At 39.0% G+C, this 26,871-nt stretch overlaps 3 protein-coding genes across 3 annotated transcripts in view; 2 read left to right on the top strand and 1 right to left on the bottom strand.

Annotated features, from left to right (window-relative positions):
* On the bottom strand, positions 20,004-21,881 carry LOC104757593 (uncharacterized protein At1g32220, chloroplastic). Its single transcript, XM_010480342.1, has 7 exons — positions 21,648-21,881; positions 21,380-21,482; positions 21,203-21,291; positions 21,056-21,111; positions 20,817-20,963; positions 20,601-20,726; positions 20,004-20,502 (listed from the first exon to the last, which is right to left on the bottom strand). The coding sequence occupies exons 1-7, from the start codon at positions 21,734-21,736 to the stop codon at positions 20,222-20,224; spliced, it is 891 nt and encodes a 296-aa protein (XP_010478644.1). The 5' UTR covers positions 21,737-21,881; the 3' UTR covers positions 20,004-20,221.
* On the top strand, positions 22,023-23,888 carry LOC104757591 (dolichyl-diphosphooligosaccharide--protein glycosyltransferase subunit DAD1). Its single transcript, XM_010480341.2, has 5 exons — positions 22,023-22,202; positions 22,313-22,360; positions 22,795-22,882; positions 22,970-23,013; positions 23,621-23,888. The coding sequence occupies exons 1-5, from the start codon at positions 22,119-22,121 to the stop codon at positions 23,702-23,704; spliced, it is 348 nt and encodes a 115-aa protein (XP_010478643.1). The 5' UTR covers positions 22,023-22,118; the 3' UTR covers positions 23,705-23,888.
* The window catches only part of LOC104759613 (glycerol-3-phosphate acyltransferase, chloroplastic-like), a 4,360-nt gene continuing 2,112 nt past the window's right edge, over positions 24,624-26,871 (top strand). Inside the window, exons 1-8 of the mRNA XM_019238952.1 lie at positions 24,624-25,014; positions 25,501-25,598; positions 25,724-25,810; positions 25,910-26,007; positions 26,154-26,211; positions 26,328-26,429; positions 26,507-26,568; positions 26,667-26,808. Of these exons, the coding sequence (XP_019094497.1) occupies positions 24,696-25,014; positions 25,501-25,598; positions 25,724-25,810; positions 25,910-26,007; positions 26,154-26,211; positions 26,328-26,429; positions 26,507-26,568; positions 26,667-26,808 (966 nt within the window). The 5' untranslated portion in view covers positions 24,624-24,695. The remainder of the gene's footprint in view (positions 25,015-25,500; positions 25,599-25,723; positions 25,811-25,909; positions 26,008-26,153; positions 26,212-26,327; positions 26,430-26,506; positions 26,569-26,666; positions 26,809-26,871) is intronic.

Below are 26,871 nucleotides of genomic sequence, written 5' to 3'. Positions count from 1 at the left end.
TTGTTAATCCCAAAAACGTTAGTTATTAGGCATAAAGAAACTTTGTTAACACTTCGAAGTCAAATATTGAAACGACCGACATTTTTTTTTAATAAATAATAAATATAATATAATAAATAAACTACAGCTAGTGGTCCCATACCCACCAGCCACCTAACCACAATCACAACCAACAGCGGAATAACCAATCTCAATAACCAATAAATAATATCCAATAAATATAATAACCAATAGAATAATAGCCAGTATTAACTCCAATCATAACTAAAAATCCAAACAACATAAACCAGTGAACCATCAATCATAAGCAACATTCTAGGACTCAACTCTAGCAACCTAACAGAAGCTAGACAACCAAGCGAACCACTCGAACATCCTCCTCTACATTGTCTTGATTCCACGGTCACACTTTGCCTACTGCACCACAAACACATATTGCAATGCATGAGTATTTTAATAAACACTCAGTAAGGCAATCCTCCCATCTACTGGGCTATACACACAAGCAATAGAGTATCAATAACCAACACACAATAATAAACAAACGACAATTAGCAAACCAGGACTCAACATCGACCGACACCAACATGCATCGACCGATGCCAAATGGGGAAGCATCGATCGACACAGAAGCTGCATCGACCAATGCAAGTGTAACTTGCATCGAACGATACCTAATCCGCATCGACCGACGCATGCTTGACATAACGCGAAAACCCTAGAGTTTTATGCGCCATCCTCGCACTTGCATCGACCGACGCAAGCTATGCATCGATCGACGCAACGTCGAGCACTGTGTTTTCCCCGAAGCTTCTCGCCGGATCTTTGTTCCTACAACCACAAAACTCGATCCCAAGCCACAAGAAAGCTTCCAAACGTCCATAGCAACGATCTAACAAGTCTAACATCACACAACAAATAGATTAAAGAGTCCTCTAGCTTAGATAAGCCATGGTCATGCACTTACCTTTGCCACAGAAGAATCTGAACCTCTAACAAACAAGAACAAGCCTCTAGGAAGCTCCTACAACGATCCCAGCTACAGATCTCACCAAGAAACGCCACAAATCTCCAGAAATCACCAAGAACTCTCAATAACTTTTTCTCTCTTTTCGTTTCTCCCAAAAACGGCCACCACCCACGACTAATGAGACAAAAACGACTTAAGGGTTTTCCCTTCTCCCTTTTGCCCAAACGCAGCGTTTGACTTAAGTCAAAACGCAGAGAATTGAGTCAGCATCGACCGATGCTCCAACTGCATCGATCGATGCACACCCTAAACCAGGATTCCGGTTCGCGGGTGTCACAATTCTCCCCCACCAAACTAGATTCGTCCTCGAATCTCGAACAACCATCAGCCAAATTCTCCCGTGCAACCGTCTCCACGGCCCGCACTCCTCCGACCGATCTACAGAAGGTCACCTCTAGGAGATAGACTCACACTCCAGGCGTCATTTGCCCTCGACTTTTGGACTTTCCTTTACTCATAGGCCTAGACCTTGAGTTCTTATTTGGCTCCTCATCAGACCTAAGTCTGCATGCCAAATGTTGGCTCCTCATCGGGCCTAAACCCGCATGCCATAATATATAAGAAAAAAATCCAAACTCGTCTCTCGGGTCGTCACCCTACAGCGCGCCTCCGGACCGTCGTCCGAAGTCGATATACCAACCATACTCCCAAGCCACAAAGTCTCTGAATATGGCAGTAATAGGAGAACCTAAGTCTTGCAAGAGCCGCGAGCAAACAATTCTGAACACAACTGAGTCCTATCCCTATCCAGGTTTCCTTCCTGTGGCTCGCGTAAAACATCTCAATGTTCTACCAACCACATATCCCCTCATTGGAATACCTCATGACCACACAAGGATCATATACATGCAACAAGGGACGCCACAAAGGCCAAACAATATGTCCTAAAGAGGACCGCCACCAAGGCCAAACAAAATGTCCTAAAGAGGACCGCCACCAAGGCTAAACAAATGTCCTAAAGAGGACCGCCACCAAGGCCAAACAAATATCCTAAAGAGGACCGCCACCAAGGCCAAACAAATGTCCTAAAGAGGACCGTCACAAAGACACTCTGGCTAAACAGCCCGTCACAAAGACCATCTGTCCCGAAGGACCGTCACAAAGACCATTTGTCTCGAAGGACCGTGACAAAGACACTCTGGCTAAACAGCCCGCCACAAAAGCCACGCAATTGGCTAAACAGCCCGCCACAAAGGCCACACAACGGCTAAACAGCCCGCCACAAAGGCCACACAATGTCTAAAAGACCACCACACACAGGCGCATTTACTCGAAAGTCCACTACTAAGGCCACACACAAGCCCCTCCAAGGCTCTCCACCGCTAAAATGAACAAATTCTAACCCCCGTAAAACTTTCCATATTTAGCACTTTCCACTTTTGGAAACTTCTAATTCAGGAAACTTTCCTCCAAAAACCCCGCCTCACGGAAACTTTGTACCCCGAACACCACCTCATTTTGTTACTGAGTCGCACAACCAACCACCCCAAGCGACCGAGTAACAAGAGAGATGGGATGGAATACTCCATTCCCGCTCCAGCACGGATTACAGATGGAACCAGGCTAAACAAGCTCAAGTCGCGGCTTGTTTCTCATACCACTTCTTGAACCTTGCTTTCATCTTTGCCTCAGGTTCCCAAGTCTGCTCCTCAACACCATCACAGTCCCACATGACTCTCATCAAAGGAATCTTCTTCTTCCGAAGTTCCTTGATCATCCTCTCGATAACCCTCACTGGTCTTGCCTCCACTGTCATGTTAGGCTGAAGATCCTCGGGAATCTTAGCCAACACCTGCTCACCCTCATGGAGACACTTCCGCAATATAGACACATGGAAAACTTTATGGAATGCACGCATAACCTCCGGTAACTCCAGTCTATATGCCACAGGTCCAATCCGCTCAATCACTCTGAATGGACCCATATACCTCGGACTCAACTTAGTCTCTGACAATGACCTGTTCGGACTCTGCAATATGGCCATCTTGAGGTACACTCTGTCTCCTACCTGAAACTCAAGATCTCTCCTCCTCCTATCAGCATAACTCCTCTGTCTATCCTGAGCCTCCTTCATGTTCAGCTTGAGAACCCAAATCTTCTCTGAGGTCTCCTGAACAAAACTAGCACCAAACATGCTCCTCTCCCCCACCTGAGTCCATCATAATGGTGTACGACATGGTCTCCCATACAAAACCTCATAAGGAGCCATCTTAATACTCGCCTGATAACTGTTGTTGTAAGCAAACTCTACTAGGTTCAGGTGATCTGCCCAATGGCCACCCCAATCCAACACACACATCCTCAGCAAATCCTCCAGCGTCTGGATCGTCCTCTCAGACTGTCCATCTGTCTGGGGATGATAAGTTGTACTCATATGCACCTTAGTGCCCATCTCTGCCTGAAATGCCTTCCAGAACACCGAAGTGAACTTAGAATCCCTATCAGACACAATGCTCGCTGGCACCCCATGCAACCTGACTATCTCCCTCACATACTTCTTAGCCAAGACCGCTGCTCCATCAGTCTTCTTAATGGCCAGAAAATGTGCTGACTTAGTCAACCGGTCCACAATGACCCAAATAGCATCAAAGGTCTGTGACACTGGCAATCCTACCACAAAATCCATGGTGATCATATCCCACTTCCACTCACGAATGGGTAAACTCTTCAGTAACCCGCCAGGAACCTGATGCTCAGCCTTCACCAGCTGACACACATCACACCTCGAAACCCAACTAGCCACATCCTTCTTCATCCCGACCCAATGATAGTACCTCTTGAGGTCACGGTACATCTTAGTCGCTCCTGGATGAATGGACAACTTGCTCGCATGAGCCTCTCTCAGAATCTCCTGTCTCAACTCCTCATCCTTGGGCACACAAACCCGACCATGCGCCAAGATAGTACCATTAACTGAGACCTGATACTCTGAATCCACATCCTTGGAGGCATTCACTAGCCCCAAATCCTTTTCCTGAGCCAACCACACCCTACTCAGAAGATCTGCTCTATCTACTGCTTCCAAACCCAACGGTTCCTGTGAAACAACACACAAGCTCAAAGTACTGATCTCTCCTACCAGAGACTCCATCTCCTGCTCCTGAGCCAAAGCTACTGTCTTCCGACTCAGAGCATCTGCAACCATATTAGCCTTACCAGGATGATAGGCTATCTTCAAATCATAATCCGCCACAAGCTCCATCCACCGCCTCTGTCTCAAATTCAGCTCAGGCTGAGTGAATATATACTTCGGGCTCTTATGATCTGTAAACACTTGTACCTTTGCACCATAAAGATAAGATCTCCAAATCTTGAGGGCAAAAACTACAGCACCCATCTCCAAATCATGAGTAGGATAGTTGCCTTCATGCACCCCTAACTGCCACGAAGCATAGGCAATCACCTTCCCATGCTGCATCAGAACACACTACAAACCAACTCTAGATGTATCTGTATAAACCACATAGGGTTCTCCCTGCTCAGGCAAAGCCAACACTGGCGCAGTAGTCAACATCTCCTTCAGGCTTGCAAAGCCTTCCTCACACTCNTGTCTTCCGACTCAGAGCATCTGCAACCATATTAGCCTTACCAGGATGATAGGCTATCTCCAAATCATAATCCGCCACAAGCTCCATCCATCGCCTCTGTCTCAAATTCAGCTCAGGCNCGTCTAGGCCAATCTCTGATAGCCTCAATCTTCTCTGGATCTACAGAAACCCCCTTTGCAGAAACAATGTGACCCAGAAAGCCCATCTCACGCTGCCAAAAACTACACTTGCTCAACTTGGCAAACAACTTCTGCTCCCGCAGCTTCTCCATAACTGCCCTCAAATGCACTGCATGCTCCTCAGGACTCTTAGAATAAACCAGGATATCATCGATGAAAATGATGACAGATACATCCAGAAACTCCTGAAAACANTACGATGTTCATCAATCTCATAAACGATGCTGGCGCGTTGGTCAACCCGAAAGGCATCACCACAAACTCATAATGCCCATACCTAGTCCTGAAAGCAGTCTTCCTCACATCTACCTCATCTATCGGTATCTGATGATAACCTGATGCCAGATCTACCTTAGAGAACTAAGTAGCACCCCTCAACTGATCCAACAACTCATCGATCCTAGGAAAAGGGTACTTGTTCTTCACAGTGACCCGGTTCAAACCCCGATAATCAATGCACAACCTGAAACTCACGTCCTTCTTCTTCACAAACAACACCGGCGCTCCCCACGGTGATACACTAGGACGGATGAATCCCTTACTCAATAAATCCTCTAGCTGCTTCTTCAGCTCTGCCATCTCTACTGGAGCCATCCTGTAAGGAGCCTTGGATAACGGCATTGTCCCCGGTTCCAGTTCAATGGTAAAAGGATCCGACCGAGATGGTGGTAATCCCTGCAAAGACTGAAACACATCCTCAAACTCCTCCACTACCGGAATACCGCTAACCGTAGACTTCCCCACTGACTCTGGCATAGATATAGTAACCAGATAAGCCTCACGGCCCTTCTCGATCATCTTCCCAGCCTGAATGGCTGAGATCACGAGACTCCCCGAAGTCGGTCTAATACCCTGAAAAACCAACTTCCCTCCTGAACGCTCAAACTCCACTCTACCCCGATGGCAATCCAAATGCACCCTATGCCGATGCAACCAATCCATCCCGAGAATAACATCATACAGCTCCACTGGACTGATAAGCAAATCCGCTGGCCACGACTCTCCTGCGATCTGAATATCAATTCCTCTGGCTCGTCCAATCACTCTCAGGAACTCACCTCCCGCAACCCTGACAACTCTTGCACGCTCTCCAGGATCCCCGCTGATCCCCGCACACTCTGCACACTCCGGGGTAATGAAGCTATGAGAAGCTCCAGAATCAAACATAACATGAGACTTAAACCCGCCCACCAACAAGGTCCCTACACAAACCTCATGTGTTGAGAACCTAACACTTATCACAGGAAACATATACAATATGAACCTACTAAAATTGACAAAGTTTAAGTACCAGAAATTATACCTGTGATTGCCCCGGCACTGGTTCAACCAGTCTCTACTGTCGTGTAAACACGTGGCGCCTGCTCATTCCGTGCCACCTGTTGACCTCCAGGCTGCACCTGCTGTAACGCTGCCACTGCTGCCGGCTGCAACTTGGGACAAAAAGGCCTGATGTACCCTGTCTCCCTATAATAATAACATACCCGAGGCCCTGTCGTCGGAGCACTCCTCTTGGGACAACTAGCAACCCTGTGATCCTTGCTCCCACAACCAAAGCAACTCGCACCAGTCGGCTTCTGCGTAGCCTCCCATCTCCTCTTGGTTCCCTCTGCAGACCTACTGCCCCTGCTGGAAACACCCTGCTGCTGAGCCTTACCAGGCTGAACTACTGGAGCTACCGCCACTGACTGTGCCCGGATATCCTCTTCAATCTCTGTTGCAGTCTCGAACAGCTCTGCACGCGTAGCATAACTCCGCCCTCTACAGTGAACTCTCAAATCATCACGTAGAGCCCTCAAAAACCTCCTGATCTGAGCCTCCTCAGGCTCCATAGCCCGACCCCCATAACAAAGAAGTCGACTGAACTCCAAGTCCAGCTCCCGCACTGACCGCGTCCCCTGAGATAACTGAAGGAACTGCACCTCCAACCGGTCTAATGCCTCTCTAGGAAAATACTTGCGGTTGAACTCCAAGACGAAGTCAGCCCAAGTCATCTCCCTCTGCACCCTCCTAGCAGCCACTGATCTCCACCATATCTGAGCATCACCAACCAAATGATGGACCCCTATGTCCACCCAAAACTCCTTAGGGCATCTCAGAGTATGGAAGTTACGTTCCACACTCGCCCTCCATGCATCTACCGCAGTAGGATCTACGCCTCCTGAAAACTGCTCAATACGAATACGGCCCATCTCTGTCAGCATGCTGAGATAACGAGAATGGACTCCCACATCCGCAGCCACTGGCTGCCGCTCCTCCGCCACCACTGGTGGCACTACCTGAGCCTGCACTAGTACCACTGGTGGTAACCGCGCTAACACCTCTGCTAGAATAGCCGCAACGTCAGTACCAGGGACTCCACCCGCTGGGACTCCCACACCTGGGACCCTAGCATCACCGGCCACTGGAGCATCAACACCGCCCCCTCCTGCCACACTCACAGAATCCCCTGGAACACCCTGCGACTCGCCAACACCCTCAACTGTCACACTCAGATCCTCGGTCTCACTAACCACTAGGACTCTGCCCCTACCACGACCACGACCACGACCAGCCACAGCCTCACCTCTAACCATCTGCACTACCATGAACAGAAGGCTAAGCAAACAATTTCTATTAAAACACAGAAACATAAACTCACCATGGAATCACACAGTCGGCTCGAAGAGGATGTTCTAGGACTCCATGCCACACACAATTGACTAACTCACATAATCAATCAAGACATGCAATCCCAAACATCACAACAGAAACCTAGTGAGCCCAAACCTAGAACCGTAAGGGCTCTGATACCAAAAGGAAACGGCCGATCTTTTTTTGTTTTTTAATAAATAATAAATAATAAATATAATATAATAAATAAACTACAGCTAGTGGTCCCATATCTACCAGCCATCTAACCACAATCACAACCAACAGCAGAATAACCAATCTCAATAACCAATAAATAATATCCAATAAATATAATAACCAATAGAATAATAGCCAGTATTAACTCCAATCATAACTAAAAATCCAAACAACATAAACCAGTGAACCAGCAATCCTAAGAAACATTCTAGGACTCAACTCTAGCAACCTAACATAAGCTAGACAACCAAGCGAACCACTAGAACATCGTCCTCTTCATTGCCTTGATTCCACGGTCACACTTTGCCTTTACCTGCACCACAAACACATATTGCAATGCATAAGTATTTTAATAAACACTCAGTAAGGCAATCCTCCCATCTACTGGGCTATACACACAAGCAATAGAGTATCAATAACCAACACACAACAATCAACAAACGACAATTAGCAAACCAGGACTCAGCATCGACCGACGCCAACATGCATCGACCGATGCCAAATGGGGAAGCATCGATCGACACAGAAGCTGCATCGACCGATGCAAGTTACACTTGCATCGACCGATACCCAATCCGCATCGACCGACGCATGCTTGACGTAACGCGAAAATCCTAGAGTTTTATGCGCCGTCCTCGCACTTGCATCGACCGACGCAAGCTATGCATCGATCGANGCAATCCTAAGAAACATTCTAGGACTCAACTCTAGCAACCTAACATAAGCTAGACAACCAAGCGAACCACTAGAACATCGTCCTCTTCATTGCCTTGATTCCACGGTCACACTTTGCCTTTACCTGCACCACAAACACATATTGCAATGCATAAGTATTTTAATAAACACTCAGTAAGGCAATCCTCCCATCTACTGGGCTATACACACAAGCAATAGAGTATCAATAACCAACACACAACAATCAACAAACGACAATTAGCAAACCAGGACTCAGCATCGACCGACGCCAACATGCATCGACCGATGCCAAATGGGGAAGCATCGATCGACACAGAAGCTGCATCGACCGATGCAAGTTACACTTGCATCGACCGATACCCAATCCGCATCGACCGACGCATGCTTGACGTAACGCGAAAATCCTAGAGTTTTATGCGCCGTCCTCGCACTTGCATCGACCGACGCAAGCTATGCATCGATCGACGCAACGCCGAGCACCGTGTTTTCCCCGAAGCTTCTCGCCGGATCTTTGTTCCTACAACCACAAAACTCGATCCCAAGCCACAAGAAAGCTTCCTAACGTCCATAGCAACGATCTAACAAGTCTAACATCACACAACAAATAGATTAAAGAGTCCTCTAGCTTAGATAAGCCATGGTCATGCACTTACCTTTGCCACAGAAGAATCTGAACCTCTAACAAGTAAGAACAAGCCTCTAGGAAGCTCCTACAACGATCCCAGCTACAGATCTCACCAAGAAACGCCAAAAAACTCCAGAAATCACCAAGAACTCTCAATAACTTTTTCTCTCTTTTCGTTTCTCCCAAAAACGGCCACCACCCACGACTAATGAGACAAAAACGACTTAAGGGTTTTCCCTTCTCCCTTTTGCCCAAACGCAGCGTTTGACTTAAGTCAAAACGCAGAGAATTGAGTAAGCATCGACCGATGCTCCAACTGCATCGATTGATGCACACCCTAAACCAGGATTCCGGTTCGCGGGTGTCACAAAGATTGCGTAGTATGCATTATGAAATTGAAAAACGAAACAAAATTCAAAGAAATGACGACGAAAACACGTGGTAATATCTAGGAATCTTTGTATATAGTTGCTTCGATTAGACAACAAACAAATTACCTTCAAAACTTGTTCAAGAGCAATGATTTGTCAAACAAAAGGTTAATAAAAAACAAAGAAGAAAATTTTACCAAAAAAAAGAAAGCTAGTTGAAATTATTTTGGTTGGTGAAAAATATGTCATCATCTTTTTGCTTTATATAGAAGGGTGTATTTGCGATCATTTTCTTTTTAGGATTAACAAAGTTTTTTTAATATAATAATATTACAATTATCTTATGCATCATTTTACCAAGCTTGAAAACTGTGATTTCTTATCGTTAAAATTGACATGTGTCAAGATCCGATGAGTACTAACTTTGCTATGTGATTTATGATCGTTAAAATTGACACGCGTCATGATATGATGAGTTACTAACTTGGATATTTAATCGTTAAAACTGACACATATCACAATTTGGTGAGTTTTTAACTTTGATCTCTGATCGTTAAAACTAACACGTGTCACGATCTGGTGAGTTACTAACTTTGAGAACCAAGCTTTATATAATAAGATATTTAACATATCAAAAATTAAAATGACAACAATACTCTAATCTGATTTATAAAAATAAATATATTTAAAATATTTATAGTAGGCGAAGGGTTAATTAATTGTAGGACATTATATGATGAATATGAACCTTTAATAAAATATATATATTGAAATCATATGATATCAAAAATTGTTTTAAAACTAATATAAACTATAAATTTTTTAAAAAAATTATAAAAATAATATACAAAATTTATGTATATACAGTAATAATGTTTAACCTGTGTTATAATCGGTACTAATCTTGTTAGTCAAAAAATAGGGGACTTAACCACTACACTATTATAAATGCTCCAAAAATTATTGATAATATTTTGCACCTAAAAGGCTAAAACTTTACCAATTTTAGCTCATGGTTGGTTATGCCTAGTCGTAAGAGTTTAATGTGGATATAGACCATGTTTTAATATTTCATATAGTGATTTAAAAAAAAGATTCATATACTTTATTTGTTAGAATGGAGGATAATTATGGAAATTAAATATAATACTTTCATTGCATATACATTAGTCGTATTGCTCATGTTTACTGCTATGGTTGTCTCATTTGAGATAAATACAAAATTTATTCTTTGAGCCACCTAAACTTTCGAAAACATTTTAATAGAAAATCATCACTCTTTTCTAATTATAATAAAAAAATACCACCAAATGAATTTTTTATCACAATAACTGAAATAATACAACAACAAAAACATCGTTTAGAAATTATGAAATATTACTAATTTCACACATGTTGATGGAAACAATAATAATTTAGAGATTGTTCAAACTTTGTGCTATTCTAATATAATGACGTTATTGTAATTTTACATTCTAGAAATTTATTTTTGATAAGATGTAAAATTAATTAATTGCCAAAACAGAGAAGCTTATGAGTAGTAAATAAAAACAAATTTTTGATAATATATATGAAATATTATTGTCAATATTGGTATTCCCGTCTCCATGTCAATCCAACATCTTGTAAAGAGTATCATGTGGCCTTGAAATTATTTTTTTGAAATTTAGAGGATTCATAGTAGCGAATAGACATTAAATCATTAATTAGTCTTATTTCTAGATTAAATACTAAATAATATAAACCTACAAACTTAGTTTTTTTTTTTTTTTTTTGAATTACTAAGAAGTTCCGGACCTAGACTCGTACATCCCCTCAGGCCAGAGACCAGATCATTTTATATGGTCCCCTCCCAAGTTTAAATTTTAGAGTTTTTTAACAATTTTACCACATTTGGAAATCTTTCTCATTGATTCTACCACATTACATAACTCTTTTCTAGAACTACCACAAATATAACTTAAAAAAACTATAATAACCTTATTTATGTTTCTTTCTTTAATCTTTAAAAAAATAATTTTTATTTTGTTTTTCTTGTCAAATCTTTTTGTTTTGTCAGACCAAATTAAAAGATATCCTGACCGAACAAAATTCAACTTTTTCTTCTTCCACTCTACATCTCTCCAAATTAGAAAATCAAGACACACAAAAACCTTTTTTTTCTTAGTTCTTTTCAACCTTTTTTTTCTTTTTCAAGAATCACAACCCAAAATTTTAAATTGAAAAGGTTCTATGAAAAAAAAAACAACGGTTCAATTATGAAGGCTCCATCCACTGATTTTTATTTTATTTTTTATGTTTTTGACTTTTGTTATCAACATTACTATGGACAACGTTTTTGGTAGACAACAAATTAATTGTCCACAATATAGTTTATTTTCCTTTCAATATCAAACCATCATAAACACACTTGTCTACCAATATACATGTCCACTACGTATATGTATATTACTTGGGAAAGTATATTAAACTGTAAATGTTTAAACGTATATGTATATTACGTAAGTAATGATAGGAAAAGATTTTTTGTCCTAGTTCATATATTGTCCTCCACATACATAAAAGCATGGACAAGTTACTACAATATATGAACTAGGACAATATATCTTTTCCTATCAACAGTTTTTGTTGTTCTCCAACCTTTCTTTTGGTTTTTTAGATTCAATATTTATAAACAAGTTAACAGATTTTATTGTCTACTCATCATATACAAGTGTGGACAACTTTGGTGACAATACTGTTTGAGTAGCCAACTACTAACATGTCAACAATATATGACAGTCACAACTTGTCCATTTCAAGTTAATATTTAAATTCAGTGGACAATCAATTAGTTGTCCACAATATAGTATATTGTCCGTCATGATCAGACAATGAAATATTTTAATTTATTTTATTTTAATTTGCAAATCATTTACAACTAGTTTTTATTACATACGAATTCTTTCTTTTATCCACAATAAATGCCAATACAGTCATAGTACAATGTGGTCCCATGTTCAATTATGATGTCACACAAAAATATACAATTAATTTCAATTTTTCATCACTAAACAAGAGGATATTTACGATATTCTACATGTGAGTTATGGTAGAATAGAAAAAGAGTTTTAGGTTGTGGTAGATTTGAAAAGTTTATATCCAAATGTGGTATTCTTAACTAAATTCCCTAAATTTTACCAGAAAGACGGAACTGTTCTGAAGACACATTACCAGAAAGACGGAACTGTTCTTCTCGCCTCTTTCGTTGGTTTCTTTTATTTATCTCTCTTACTCTCCCTCTTTGTCCCTCTTTCACACGAAACTGTTCTTCTCGCCTCTTTCTTTGGTTTCTTTTATTTATCTCTCTTACTCTCCCTCTTTGTCCCTCTTTCTATCTTTCACAGTCCTCAGCTTCGATCAGAAGAAATACATGGAACAAGATTTTGTGAACGGAGAAAAATAGATGAGGTTTACAGAGTGCGATCAAATTCCCTCTTTTCGAACATATACATTAAAATTTGACGTATAGCCACTGTTGATATTGATCACCGCCTTCGTTTTACAAATCATACACACTTTATTTTCCAATAACCAAAAGACACCTAACCAAAAACTATGTATAACCCAGTGGCGGACCCACATAGAGCTTAGGGAGGTCAACTGACCGGGTAAAGCTTTGAAATAATGTTTTTTTGCATGTAAAGTTGTGAAGTTTCAGCAGCACAATTGGTTATTCTTAGCTTTGTTGACTTCCCCAAACCAAGGTTCAAACCTTCCATACTACACTATCAATCTTTTTTTTCCTATTTATAACCTGGGTAAAAAATTTTCCTGGGTCCGCCACTGGTATAACCCATTTGGTTTTCTCCTAACCAAAATCTATGTACAATCCATTTGTTTTTAACCTTTTTCGACATAACAATTAAAGTTACAATTAGGTAACAACCCGCACTATATGCGGGATAAATCACTCAAATAAAATTATTACAAGTACAATTATTATTTGGAATTTAAAGTGCTATAATAATAATTTTACACATAATTTTTTTATTTTATTCAAATTTACAGTTAATTATTTTGTGTAAAAATATATTTCACCCGTGAAATGTGGAAAATAATGTTAATTATTGTGATAATTGTGATAATGTTATTTATTTTTAAGATTATTGTAATAATTAATTTTTAATATATACTTCATATGTTTCATAAAGAGTGTCATTTTAGAATTTTATTTTTGTTTCACAAAGAGTGTCATTTTACATTTCCAATGCACTATTTTATATTGTCAATGCATATTTTTCATTAGATTTTCTAGTTTTACCTTTAATCTATGACTAAATTAACCCATTAAACATTTATTAAATAAGGGCATATATGTATATTTTAATATTTTCTTAATTTATGTGAAATGTGTCAAAAAGACACTTATTGTGAAACATATGGAGTACTTGAATAGTCATCAAATTTTTTAAAATCGGAGAATAAGTTTTGTATTTCAAAAAGTTAAATAGTTTATGAAATGTAATTTACTTAAAATAATTACATATGTTATGAAAATGATAATTAAATTATTAACTATATTTTCTTTTTTTAATAGTTGATGAAGTCTTTCATTTTAAAAAACTAATAGAAAGAAACATTACCTTATATATATTCTAATGACACATTTACATAAATAATAATGAAATAAAGATTTCCTTATATATTTTAATGGCACATTTAATAAATCAAAAGACTTATGTTTGTAAATATGTTTATCACGAGATGCTTAATTGCAATTAAATCTCCAAATCGCTCTGGTGATGACATATCAGCATTTTTAACAAAATGCTTCTCTATTAATATTCATTTTAAAAAACTAATAGAAAGAAAGATTACCTTATATATTCTAATGACACATTTATGTAAATAATAATGAAATAAAGATTTCCTTATATATTTAATGGCATATTTAATAAATCAAAAGACTTTTTTTTGTAAATATGTTTATCTTGAGATGCTTAATTGCAATTAAATCTCCAAATCGCTCTGGCGACGACACATCAGCATTTTCAACAAAATGCTTCTCTATTAATATATAGGGGATTTTTTTATTCTACCAAAATTTAATTTAACGCGTCGCACGAGAAGTGGGTTGTGGGGAAAGTTACGGGATGTGGTGAGCACAATTTTGGAACCTCTTGTGATCGGTGGTGACTTTAATATGATTGTTCATTTAGATGAAAGAACATGGGGTAATGGGTGTCTATCACAAGACTCATTAGCTTTCGGAGATTGGATAAATGAGTTGTCATTAATTGATATGCGATTTCGGGGAAACCAATATACATGGAGGAGAGGTAAAGTGGGGAAGTCTTTTGTGGCGAAAAAGTTGGATATGGTGTTATGTTGTGCACACACATGGCTGAAGTGGCAAGAAGCGTTTGTGATACATCTTCTGTTTCCGTTGTTAGACCATATGCCGTTGTATTTACAGTTATCAGTGGTGGTTGGTGCTTATGCTCGTCGCTGACCTTTTTGATTCGAGGCCGCCTGGTTGAATTAAGACAGGTTCAAAGATTTATTGGTTTCTTCGTGGAATCGGAATATAGACGCATGTGCAGCCTTAGCTACTCTTCAACAGACTTAAAACGCTGGAACTGGGAAGTACTTGGCAATATTCAACAATATAAAGGGAAACCGGAAGCGGATATTGAGGCGATTCAAAGCCTAACTGATCAGAATCAGACGGATGATCTTTTAGCAGAACAACAAGCTTTGCTAAAAGAACTTTACTTGGTGATGGAGCAAGAGGAGATGCTATGGTACCATGAGTCTAGGGAGAAATGGTTTGTTCATGGGATAGAAATACAAAACAATTTCACACTTCTACAGTTAGAAGAAGAAGAAAGAACCGTATTGATATGCTTAAAAATGACGAGGGACAGTGGATATCGAATAAGGAGGAGCTGGAATTACTTGCATTTGGTTATTTTTAGTGACTTTATTTATTGGAGGATGTGAGTCCCGTAGTTTAGGGATTTCCCAGGAGGATCAAATAGTTGTAAGTAAGCCTAAGAGAAGTAGAAATAGATGTTCAAAGTAAGCACCAGAACCAGATGGTTTCCAGCCGGTGTTCTACAAGAAGTGTTGGGATGTCGTAGGGGACTCGGTTTTCCTATTTGTTTTTTTTTTTGAAATTGGTGAGCTGCCACAAGGCACTAATGACCCACTAAGCACAGATAACATTGCGATAGTACAAGAAGCAGTGCACTCTATGAGGAAGGAAAAAGGTCGGAAAGGTTGGATGTTATTGAAACTTGACTTAGAGAAGGTTTACGATAGAATTCAGTGGGATTTCTTGGAAGAAACACAACACGCGGTAGGGTTTCTAATCTTTGGGTTATGTGGATCATGCAATGCGTCAAGGGACCATTAATGAGCCTTCTCTGGAATAGAGAAAGAATAGAATCTGCTAGACCATTGCGAGGTTTACGAAAAGGGGACCCATTGTCTCCATATTTGTTTGTACAATGTATGGGACGATTATGCTAGTTGATTGAGGGGGCGGTTGAGAATAAAAAATGGAAGCCTATTACTCTTTTTTAGGGTGGACCGAGGCTATCCCATATATGTTTTGCTGATGAATTAATTTTGTTTTAGACGCCTCCATGTCTCATATTCGAGTAATAAGAGGAGTGTTGGAGAGGTTTTGTCTGGTATCTAAGGAAAAAATCAGCTTAGAGAAGTCCAAAATCTTCTTTCCGAACAATGTTTCTCCCGATATGGGGAAGTTGATAAGTGAGGAGAGTGGAATTAAGTCAATTCATGATTTAGGAAGGTACTTAGGTATGTCGGTTTTACAAAAGCGAATTAACAAGGACACGCTTAGAGAGGGTGCCAGGTCGGTTATCCGGTTGGAAGGGTAGAATGTTAAGCTTCGCTGGCCGTATCACGCTAACTAAAGCAGTTTTGTCATCCATCTCGGTTCACTCAATGAATAATATTAAATAACCAACTTCTACGTTGAATGAGTTAGATAGAGTGTCAAAAGGTTTTTTGTGGGGAAGTTCCACGAAGAAAAGCAAGCAGCATTTAGTGGCTTGGGATTGCATGTGTTTACCAAAATGTGAAGGGGGGCTGGGAATTCGGAAAGCGAGTGACATGAATAAGGCTCTCGTTGCAAAGGTCGGATGGAGAGTATTGAATGAACATGAGATTATGTGGGCTCAGATCGTTAGAAAGAAGTACATAGTTGGGGAGATTCATGATCATTCATGGACTATTGCTAAGATTAACTGGTCGGTGCTTTGGCGTAGTGTGAGCTTTGAGATACATGAGGTTATCTATGGAGCGGGTAGGTGGATGATTGGTGATGGCAGGATAGTTTGTTTTGTGGACTGGTCGATGGTTGAGCTCTAGTTATCTTCAAGAGACGAGCCCGGGAAACTTACCCATGGGTTATGAAAGTGTAACAGTGAGGGAGCTATGGACTGATGGGAGGGGTTGGGATGTTAATCGCATCAGCCCATATGTGTCTGAAACACGGAGACTAGAGCTTGTGTTGGTCGTGTTGGATAGCTTTACGAGGGCGAAGGATAGAATATCGTGGGGAGGAACTACAGATGGGCAGTTTAGTGTGAAGTCTGCTTATGTTTGTTTTGAGACGAGACTCCACACCACGGGCTGACATGGGAAGTTCTACAAGCGTGTATGGAAAGTAATTGTACCATAGAGGGTTAGAGTGTTCGAGCACCAAGTGGTTATGACAAACCATGAGTGATACCGACGACATCTCAGTGATACAAATATTTGGTCAGTTTGTAAAGGAGGAATGGAAACTATTCTACATGTGCTTCAGGAATGCCCTGCAATGGCGGGTATATGAGAGCGTTTGGTCCCAATAAGGAGGAGACAAGTATTTTTTGGCCAATCATTATTGGAATGACTGTTTACAAACCTATGCGATGGAGTTAAACATGGAGACTTTCCATGGGAAATGACGTTGGCAATTAGGATTTGGTGGGGATGAAAATAGCGATGTGGAAATGTGTTTGGGGATAACAGACTTTGTAAGGACCGGGTACAGGTTTTTAAAGGGATGGTAAAGGAGGTGGTTACAACTAGAGCTGCGGTTGTTAGTCTGAGTGGGAGGCGATTGAGAGTTGAAAGAATGGTTAAATGGGAACTACCAGGAGCGGGTTGGTACAAGCTTAATAGTGACTGGACATCTCATGGGAACCCAGGAATAGCAACGGCTGGCGGTGTGATACAGAATTAGCAGGGAGAGTGGTGTGGTGGCTACGCTTGTAATATTAGTCGATGTACAGCTCCACTTGCAGAACTTTGGGGAGTGTACTATGGTTTATATATCGCTTGGAAGAAGAGAATAACATGGTTGGAGTTGGAGGTTGATTCAGAGGTTGTGGTTGGTTATTTAAAGACATGGATAAGTGAGTGCTACACATCCGCTGTCCTTCCTGGTACGCTCTTGCCATGACTTTATCGCAAGGGACTGGATTGTCCGAATTTCTCATGTGTATATAGAGGCTAATCATCTTGCAAATGGATTAGTGAACTATGCATTTTCTTAATGTTTAAGATTTTCATGGTTTGAATGTTGTTTTGTTGGATTTAGCGTTGATCTTGAATGAGGATGTCGTTGGACCGCCTCGACCAAGAGATATATGCGTGTAATTGTTTATTTTCCTTTTAATAATACAGTAGAAAGATCCATCTCCTGCTCTTTTACCAAAAAGAAAAAGAGAGAACTTTATTATTTCTTCCATTTTAAATTACTTATCGTTTAAGTTTTTTCATACAGATTAAGAAAACAATTAAAATTTCTATTTTACTCGTTCTCTAATATATTTTCTTATTTTTTCATTAGTCAAGACATTAAAATAATTGAGATAAAATTGATATTTTTATCAAACATTGAAAATCTAAAACGACAACTATTGTAAAACAAAAATTTTTATATGAGATGGAGTATTAATCTGTAGTGATGACCTTATCCGTCACACCATTCACAAATATATAATTTTTTATATTGGATTTTAACAGATTTTGTGGTTAAAAGTATAAAACTCAATTCATACATAAATTATAAATCTTATTGTATGAAAATTACTTGTTTGATTTCATTTCTTATTTACATTTCTAAATTAATTAATACATACGGCTTGTTATTCTATTGTATTCTAGAATCATGTGCTTTGAATAGTTAAGATCATTGAAGAGAAAACTAAGTAATGTGCCATGAACAGTGAATTTCAAATGTGCCATAATCAGTTATACCTTTCGAAATCTGCCATAGCAATGGCATTGGGTATGAAACGAATTACAAAAATATCCTTCAGCCAAACATTAGTGAAAAAAAAATAACCTTCTTATCTTCTCACGCGTGTATGTTTTTCTGGTGTGTCACTGTCTTCACCTTCAAGTGGTAGTTACGATGATGATGATGATGGTGTGTCGCTGTCTTCACCTTCAAACGAATTACAAAAATAACTTTTTCTTTTGTTTCTCACCAGTGGTGATGATGATGATCAAAGGCGGTGGTTACGGTGGCGGTATGGCCGGATACGGTGGAGGAAGCGGACCAACAGCCGCAGCAGCCGTCGCTGCTCTACAGAAGCAAAAGGCGTTGTTACAGAGAGTAGAGACTGACATCACATCCGTCGTCTATAACTTCACTCAAATCGTCAATGTCTCGAGAGTTTGCGATTTGATTTCGATTGTTTTACTTATTAGTATTGGATTCAGAATTCAATCTCTGGAGCATAGATTTCGATCGAAGATCTGTTTTTTACAAAAAAAAAAACTTTAGATTTTTCATTCTCAGATCATTGTAATCGTTTGTTATGGACTAGATCTAGAAAATCGATTGTTATGGACGAGATGTAAAATTGTTTATTGTGGACAAAATATATTCGAGTGGTGGACAACCTAAAAGCTCAATAGACAAAATCGGTGTTTTTAGTATTGTCTATCATGAATATGAAAATTGTCTATCATTATGTTTACGTGTGTATACATTTTATTTTCAAATCACTTTTAATATTTACCCAAATGGTGAATTGTTTTGGTCTATTACTTAATTGTTTAATGAATTTACACAAATGATGGACAACTAGCATGAATTTTGTTGTCCTCTTTGTTTTGGTGGACTAGTTCCAATATAGATATGTTGTCCACTTTGTTTTGATGGACAAGCTTCAATATGAATATGTTGTCCACCATTACGTAAAATATTTTTTACTTAATTGTTTAATGAATTTACACAAATGATGGACAACTAGTATGAATTTGTTGTCCAATTTGTTTTGGTAGACTAGTTCCAATATAAATATGTTGTCGACTTTGTTTTGATGGACAAGTTTCAATATGAATATGTTGTCCACCATTCCGTAAAATGTTTTTTACTTAGTTTTTTAATGAATTTACACAAATGATGGACAACTAGTATGAATTTGTTGTCCACTTTGTTTTGGTGGACTAGTTCCAATATAAATATGTTGTCCACTTTGTTTTGATGGACAAGTTTCAATATAAATATGTTGTCCACCAGCGCGTCAATTCAAACGCCACAATAACTAATTACGCGCTCTTCCCTTCTCCAAGTGCCACCATTGAACTAACGTAATTCAGGGGCTATAGGAGTAAAATGCTACACTGCCATAATTTATGAATATGGCATATTTCAAAAGTTTTTAACAATGTGGCACATTTGGTAAGAAATTCAAAAAATATGGCAAAATTGCCAAAAATCCCATCATTGAATTACCAACGTTAACTCTGAACACCTTTGATAGGATCATAGGAAGAACAAATTTGAAACCCCTATCTACGTTTACAATATACATTACAATTACAAATTTGACATGGCTATTTATTTGGTAGTCTTTATAACTCCACCTGTGTACAATGCCACAAACCATTTTAGTTTCGAAGACTCTTCAGGCTCTCATCTTTGCAGCTGCTTCTTTGATCTGTTCAATAGTGAAAATGCCAAAGAAGTCGTCATCTTTTACGGCGTTGATCACAGCAAGTGCTAAATCATCGACGTTAACAGGTGGAGCCAAGAGGAGATCAGACGCAGGGAGAGCTCTCAATGGTCTAATGAACCTCTCTGCGGAACCATAGATCTTGTCTAGTGGCTCCCCGACCATATCAAGCGGGACCTCGATTCCGTTAACTTTTCGTTTCCCGTATATGAAACCGGGTCTTAGCACAACTCCTTCAAGAACGACAAGCAGATCACAGACAACACTTGGTAAGCTTTAAAAACTAAAGAAACAAAAAAACAGAACCAAAATCCACAAGCAGTTCTCTTACCGGAGGTGGGATATTTTGAAAGAAGTTCTGCCTCCGCGTTACGTTTTCCGGTGAAATATCCGCTGGAGAGAATAAATGGCGGAAGGTTGTAATCGTGAACAGTGATCAAGACGAACTTAGGAACCCCTACACATTATAAAAGGCTAAAAATGAGAACAAAAACACACAGAAATGTTGGTGAATAACTCGGATAGTTTAGCTATAGAGATACTTAACCGAAATCCTTAGCAGCAGTCACAGCGATAACGTTAGCTTCACCGTTGATTCTTTTCATCTGTTCTTCATTTCCAAAACCACCAATGGTTGAAACAACAGCAGTAGCACCAAGAAGTACTTCATCCCAGTTCAAGTAGAAAACATCACCTACAAAATCCCAAAATGTCCAACAACACTTACACTTTAACTTGGACATGTCTATGTGAATCTTTGATATAACCAAAAACACAAGTGATTACCAGTAACCCATGTAACCTGATCCAACCATGAATCTTGGAAGTTAGGACGACCTGACCTAAAAGATCAATCAAGGAGATTAGTCATTGAAAAAAAAGGCGAGAGTGGTAAAGAACTCAAAGCACTCTGGTTTATACTTTTATCTATACCTGCTAACACTCACAACCTCAATTCCATTGGAGATTGCTGCTTTGCAGATAGCTGAGCCAACGAAACCATTGCCACCAAGAACTACAACCTAAGTAAAAGAAATTGCCTTTTCAACTGAGACATAGAATTCATAAAACCAAAAGACAAATAAAGGCTCGCTCTTTCAGTTTTCATACCCTTTCGGATTTGACATCTGCCACAACATCGATTGGGGATGACCACGAATCGCTGCTTAATCCAGCTTCAGCATAAGTACACTTCACACAAGACTTGAACAATCTGTAAACAAACGTAAAAAAAAACGCTTCTCATTATTCAACTAATGATGTCCATTTGATTACGAGATACTACTAAAGATCTTAACTTTTGGAACCCAAAATGCAGAGATTTTGATACGTTGTTCAATTATATCCATGAATCCACAAAATTCAAAAAAGAAATGACCTGGGAGATAAAGAGCGAGGACGAAATGAAGCGCCGGAAAAAGCAGGTGGACGAGCTGAAATGGCGGAGAAACTAAGAAACGAAGTCATTTTCAATATTTCCGACAGAATTGTTTGATTGTAACAACCGGAGACTCGGAGAGAAACTAGTGTCTATAATTCGCCGGAGAAGACGGCCAAGCGAGAAAAATGTTTATAGTACTACGCGGCGGAATTGAAGCAAGACACTCCTTTTTTTTTTGTTTACTGTGTTTATTTTAAATGGTTTAAATCCAATTTCTAAAACGTTAGGTTTATTCAATTAAAGCCCAAATAATCTTAAGATAGGCCCATTTTATCAAAACGACGACGTATAACAGTGATGAAAGACTTGAAGACTCTCGTGAAGACGCAGACGAAGACGGAAGAGCAATCGAAGATTTAACAAGTAAAGAGGGATTTGTGTTTGTTATTTGTTGTTCTTCGATAGAGAATGGTGAAATCGACTAGTAAGGATGCTCAGGATCTCTTTCGTTCTCTTCGTTCAGCTTATTCCGCTACTCCCACTAATCTGAAGGTTCCGCCATTGTTGTTTTCTGTTAAACCTTCGTTTTTTAATTAAGGATCAATGGTTTATTTTGGAATTATGTCGAAAAATTGAACGTCAATGGAAATTTTTGATTGCAGATCATCGACTTGTATGTTGTTTTCGCTGTCTTCACTGCTCTGATTCAGGTACCTACTCTCTAATTTGTTGGAATTATGCTTTCTCTAGATCTGCGATTCTCGTTTAGGTTTCTTATGGATCTCTTGTATTATTTCACGAGTCCATGGTTTGTGAATTTTGGTGGATTAGGTAATCGATTTAGATCTAAAAATTTCCCCTGCGAACTTGTAACTTTAAATTGCAATGTAGTTTCGTAGCATTGATGTGTAAATGGGTTTGTTCTATTACGTATCAGTCTTTTGTTTCGCTTTAATTTGAATAAAATGGTTAATTTGTATGTGACTTTCTAAGGAAATGTGGAAATGGCTTATTTCAGTAGTACAAAAATTCATGGTTAAGTGATTGGACTTACCTGTTGCTCATAAGGAGCATTTCAGTGGAGTGACTAAAATTCTAAGCACATGACCACTGAGTTTTTTAATCTTGATTTTTGACTGAGTAGGTGGCTTATATGGCGATGGTGGGATCATTTCCGTTTAACTCATTCCTCTCTGGAGTTCTCTCTTGTATCGGGACAGCAGTTCTTGCTGGTAAGTTTATTTTGAGTTTACGACTGACAAATCCTTATACCTTGAGAATGTATAACTCTAACAGCATTCTTTATTTTGTGTTTATAGTTTGCCTCCGGATTCAAGTGAACAAAGAAAACAAGGAATTCAAGGTAATGCTACAATTTTTTTAAACAAAGTTAGATGAAAATTTTTTAGTTCTCTGCAATAATCATACAACTGTTTTTGTTTATCACAATGACAATGTTTCATGTTTAGTGGATTGATTTATATATTCATTTACACTCAAAACACTTTCATCTAAACCGTAGTGATACTGCAATTTTAATGATTAGGTGTGTTCTTGTTAGTGTACTGAAATACTAATGTAGCTAACCTAGGAGGATATGTATGGGAATGTGGCTATGTTTGATAGGTTACCTTACCAACAGAGTTTAAGTAAGTTTGTTAGCTATGATATAAGAGTTTGAAAGGGAATTGGGCAGAAACTGTTTTAGGCAATCTTGAAGAAGTATATAGGGTCTAGTTTGGTTTGTGGGAGATTTAGTATACTATGTTTGGGATTGAAGATAAATACAAGGTTCTAAACAGGGAAATATAGATGTTGAAGAGAGCTTCTGAACATGGGAATCAATTTTCTTAGAAACTTATCATTGATCTCAATTTTCCCCAGGAGCCACAATTATCAGTAGATTCCTGCAATGTATGTTCTATACTATAATATCCATAATTATCGACCTCTACCTTTGAAAACTGCAGGATTTGGCACCGGAGAGAGCTTTTGCTGATTTTGTTCTCTGCAACTTAGTCCTCCACTTGGTGATCATCAACTTCCTCGGATAGGTGTTTGTGTTTCACTCTCCTACCCACAAGTCACTTTCATGTTATCATGTACCGGAGTTTTTAGGTGTCACTTGGAATTAAAAACTGAGATATTTTTGTTGTTGTTGTTGTTTAAGAATCAAAAACTTTTATTAGTCACAATAACAGAGCTCCTGCCTCAATGGGACCCTTGGTTCAATTAGGTTCTCTCGGCCTATATTAGAACCACTCACAATCTGACACTTGTCAATATACACAGTCCTCAAGTTGGTGAGTTGAGTTTTGTGCCGTTTATGTCACAAACAAACTCGCGACACTCTTTTAAATGAGAAACAAAAAAAGGAAAAAAAAAGGGGAGAATCTAATAATAATTGAAGCTTATCTAGTCAGTGTTATGAAGTTCAAAACTGTATGAATCTAATTTTTACAGTTGACTTTGACATTTTGTTATATGATTTTAAATAATGTGTACGCACGCACAAATGTGTCTTCTTTAATTAATGACGCAACTAATGGGAAAAAGATAGGGTATAGTTATAAAGTTATTTCGTTTGGTCTCGACTACGTAATTCCACAAACTATAATTTTAGAATCGTTACGTGATTTTGTTGTTGTTAACGTCACATGATTTATACAATAGATATATTCATTATGTGTACACACAAACATGACTTCTTCAACCAAACACAAATGCAAAATACAAGTAGAAAGATGTGAGGTTATAATTTGGTCTAGTCTTGACCCACAATATCTACATTTTATTCATTTGAAATTGTTACATATATCACTTTAATATGAGAAAATAAAGTTACTGATGCAACTTCTAATTTCTAACAGAGTGGGAAAAATAAATGAGCTTGTAATTTGGTGAAATAAATAGAAATTTAAAAAAAAAAAAAACGTGAAAAGGAGGGACTCGTGGGATAAATAAAAAGGAAGAAGGAAGGAAGAGATCTCCGTCACACATATACAAACACACGCTCTGCTTCGTCCAATCACCAAACACGCTTTAATGACTCTCACATTTTCCTCCTCCGCCGCAACCGTTGCCGTTGCTGCTGCAACCGTAACCTCCTCCGCTAGGGTTCCGGGTTATCCACTCGCCTCCTCAGCTACACTTCGCGGTCTCGTTTCCTTCAGGTTAACCGCCAAGAAGCTTCCGCCGCCTCTTCGTTCTCGCTGCGGCGGCGCGAGTGTGAGAGCGATGTCTGAGCTTGTTCAGGATAAGGAATCTTCTGCCGCGCCGAGCATTTCTTTCGATGAAGCCGCCGGAGAGACGCCGAGTGAGCTCAATCATTCCCGTACTTTCTTGGATGCGCGAAGTGAACAAGGTTAGTTAGTTAGTCTTCTTCTTCTTCCTGAGGAATTTGAATTGACTCTTTTAGTTTCACTTGCGGTAGCAATTCGGAAACGGAATCTAGAGTTATGGAGATTGTTCGATTCCACTTTGTTCATAATCTTATCGCGAAATCGATGTTCGTCGTCGTTTCTTGTTTGACTGGATAAGGTTTATCGAATTTGACTTCTTGCCTTCTGCTTCTGATCTTGCTCCATTCTTGTTCTGAATAAGGTTGATTAAAACTCTTACGTTGTGTTGTTGCAATCCTTACGTTGTATCTGTTTTCCGAATCCTTAGGTTGTTGCGTTCCTCGTATAGATTTTCACTTTTTTACAAGAATGAAATCAGAAATTTTCTTTATAAGTCTGTAGTTCACAATGAGCTGTTTATGCTTCTAGGAGTCTGTAGTGCAATTAGGAGTTTCTGGATGGATACGACACAATGCCTGTATTAACTCTGTATATATCTTCGTTTTCAGATCTTTTATCTGGTATCAAGAAGGAAGCTGAAGCTGGGAGGTTGCCTGCAAATGTTGCATCAGGAATGGAAGAATTGTATTGGAACTACAAAAATGCAGTAAATGAATCCTTTCATCATCACTCACTAGTTTGTACGATTGGTGTTATGCTTTGGCATTAGATTGTTTTGAAGAACACCAGCCCACTGAACTTTGGCATTATTTTCTTACTGATGCTTTTTAGGTTTTAAGTAGCGGAGCTTCCAGGGCAGAGGAGACTGTTATATCAAACATGTCTGTTGCTTTCGATCGTATGCTTCTTGGTGTTGAGGTACTTCTTTTGTTAATCTCTTGAAAATGATTTTTCTATTAGGAGATGTCATCTTAAAAATTCTCTTACTTGAGCTTCATTGCCATGTGAATATTTCAGGATCCTTATACTTTTAATCCATATCATAAAGCAATCAGAGAACCATTTGACTACTACATGTTTGTCCATACATACATTCGTCCTCTAATTGATTTCAAGTAAGCTGGAATATGTACTCATAGTTATCATATCTGATATAGCATTAAACTTTAAATAGAAAAGTAAATATCGTTTTTGAATTTGTTTGGTTGGTATCAGTGGATCTTCCAGTTTTGTACTAACAGCCCTTGAACATATTATGTAGAAATTCGTATGTTGGAAATGCTTCTATTTTCTCTGAGTTGGAAGACAAGATTCGGCAGGTACTCTTCCCTCTTTCTTATGCTAATTGACTTGAAGTTTTTTATTGCATTTTGTTTCGATCAACAGTTGAATTACTTTTCATTTAGGACTTTAACATTTAACTGATTAATTTCAGGGACACAATATTGTATTAATATCAAACCATCAAAGTGAAGCTGATCCTGCTGTCATTTCCCTATTGCTTGAAGCACAATCTCCTTTCATAGGAGAGAACATTGTGAGCCTTCGAGCCTTAGTCTGAGCTCTTCTATATGCTATTGTCTGCTATACTTATCCTTTTTTTTTATGCTCCAGAAATGTGTGGCTGGTGATCGAGTCATCACTGATCCTCTTTGTGTTCCGTTTAGTATGGGAAGGTATCACGACCCCTCATTTGACAATGGTATGCTACCTGATGGGATGAAGTGTAATCTAAGCAACCTTGTATGACTTCCGGGATTTCTCCTGCTTTCAGGAACCTCATATGTGTGTACTCGAAAAAGCACATGAACGATGATCCTGAGCTTGTTGACATGAAAAGAAAAGCAAACACACGAAGCTTAAAGGAGATGGCTACAATGCTCAGGTTATTGGAGCTAAATAACGAATGTTCTTATTAGATCTCAGAGTAGCCGAAGTTGAGGAAAAGGTTGATGTTTTCTCTGCTAATGTTGCATAAA

The sequence above is a fragment of the Camelina sativa genome, chromosome 17 (genome assembly GCF_000633955.1).
Source record: "Camelina sativa cultivar DH55 chromosome 17, Cs, whole genome shotgun sequence".
NCBI classification, from domain to species: domain Eukaryota; kingdom Viridiplantae; phylum Streptophyta; class Magnoliopsida; order Brassicales; family Brassicaceae; genus Camelina; species Camelina sativa.
This window is presented reverse-complemented; position numbering and strand designations above follow the sequence as displayed.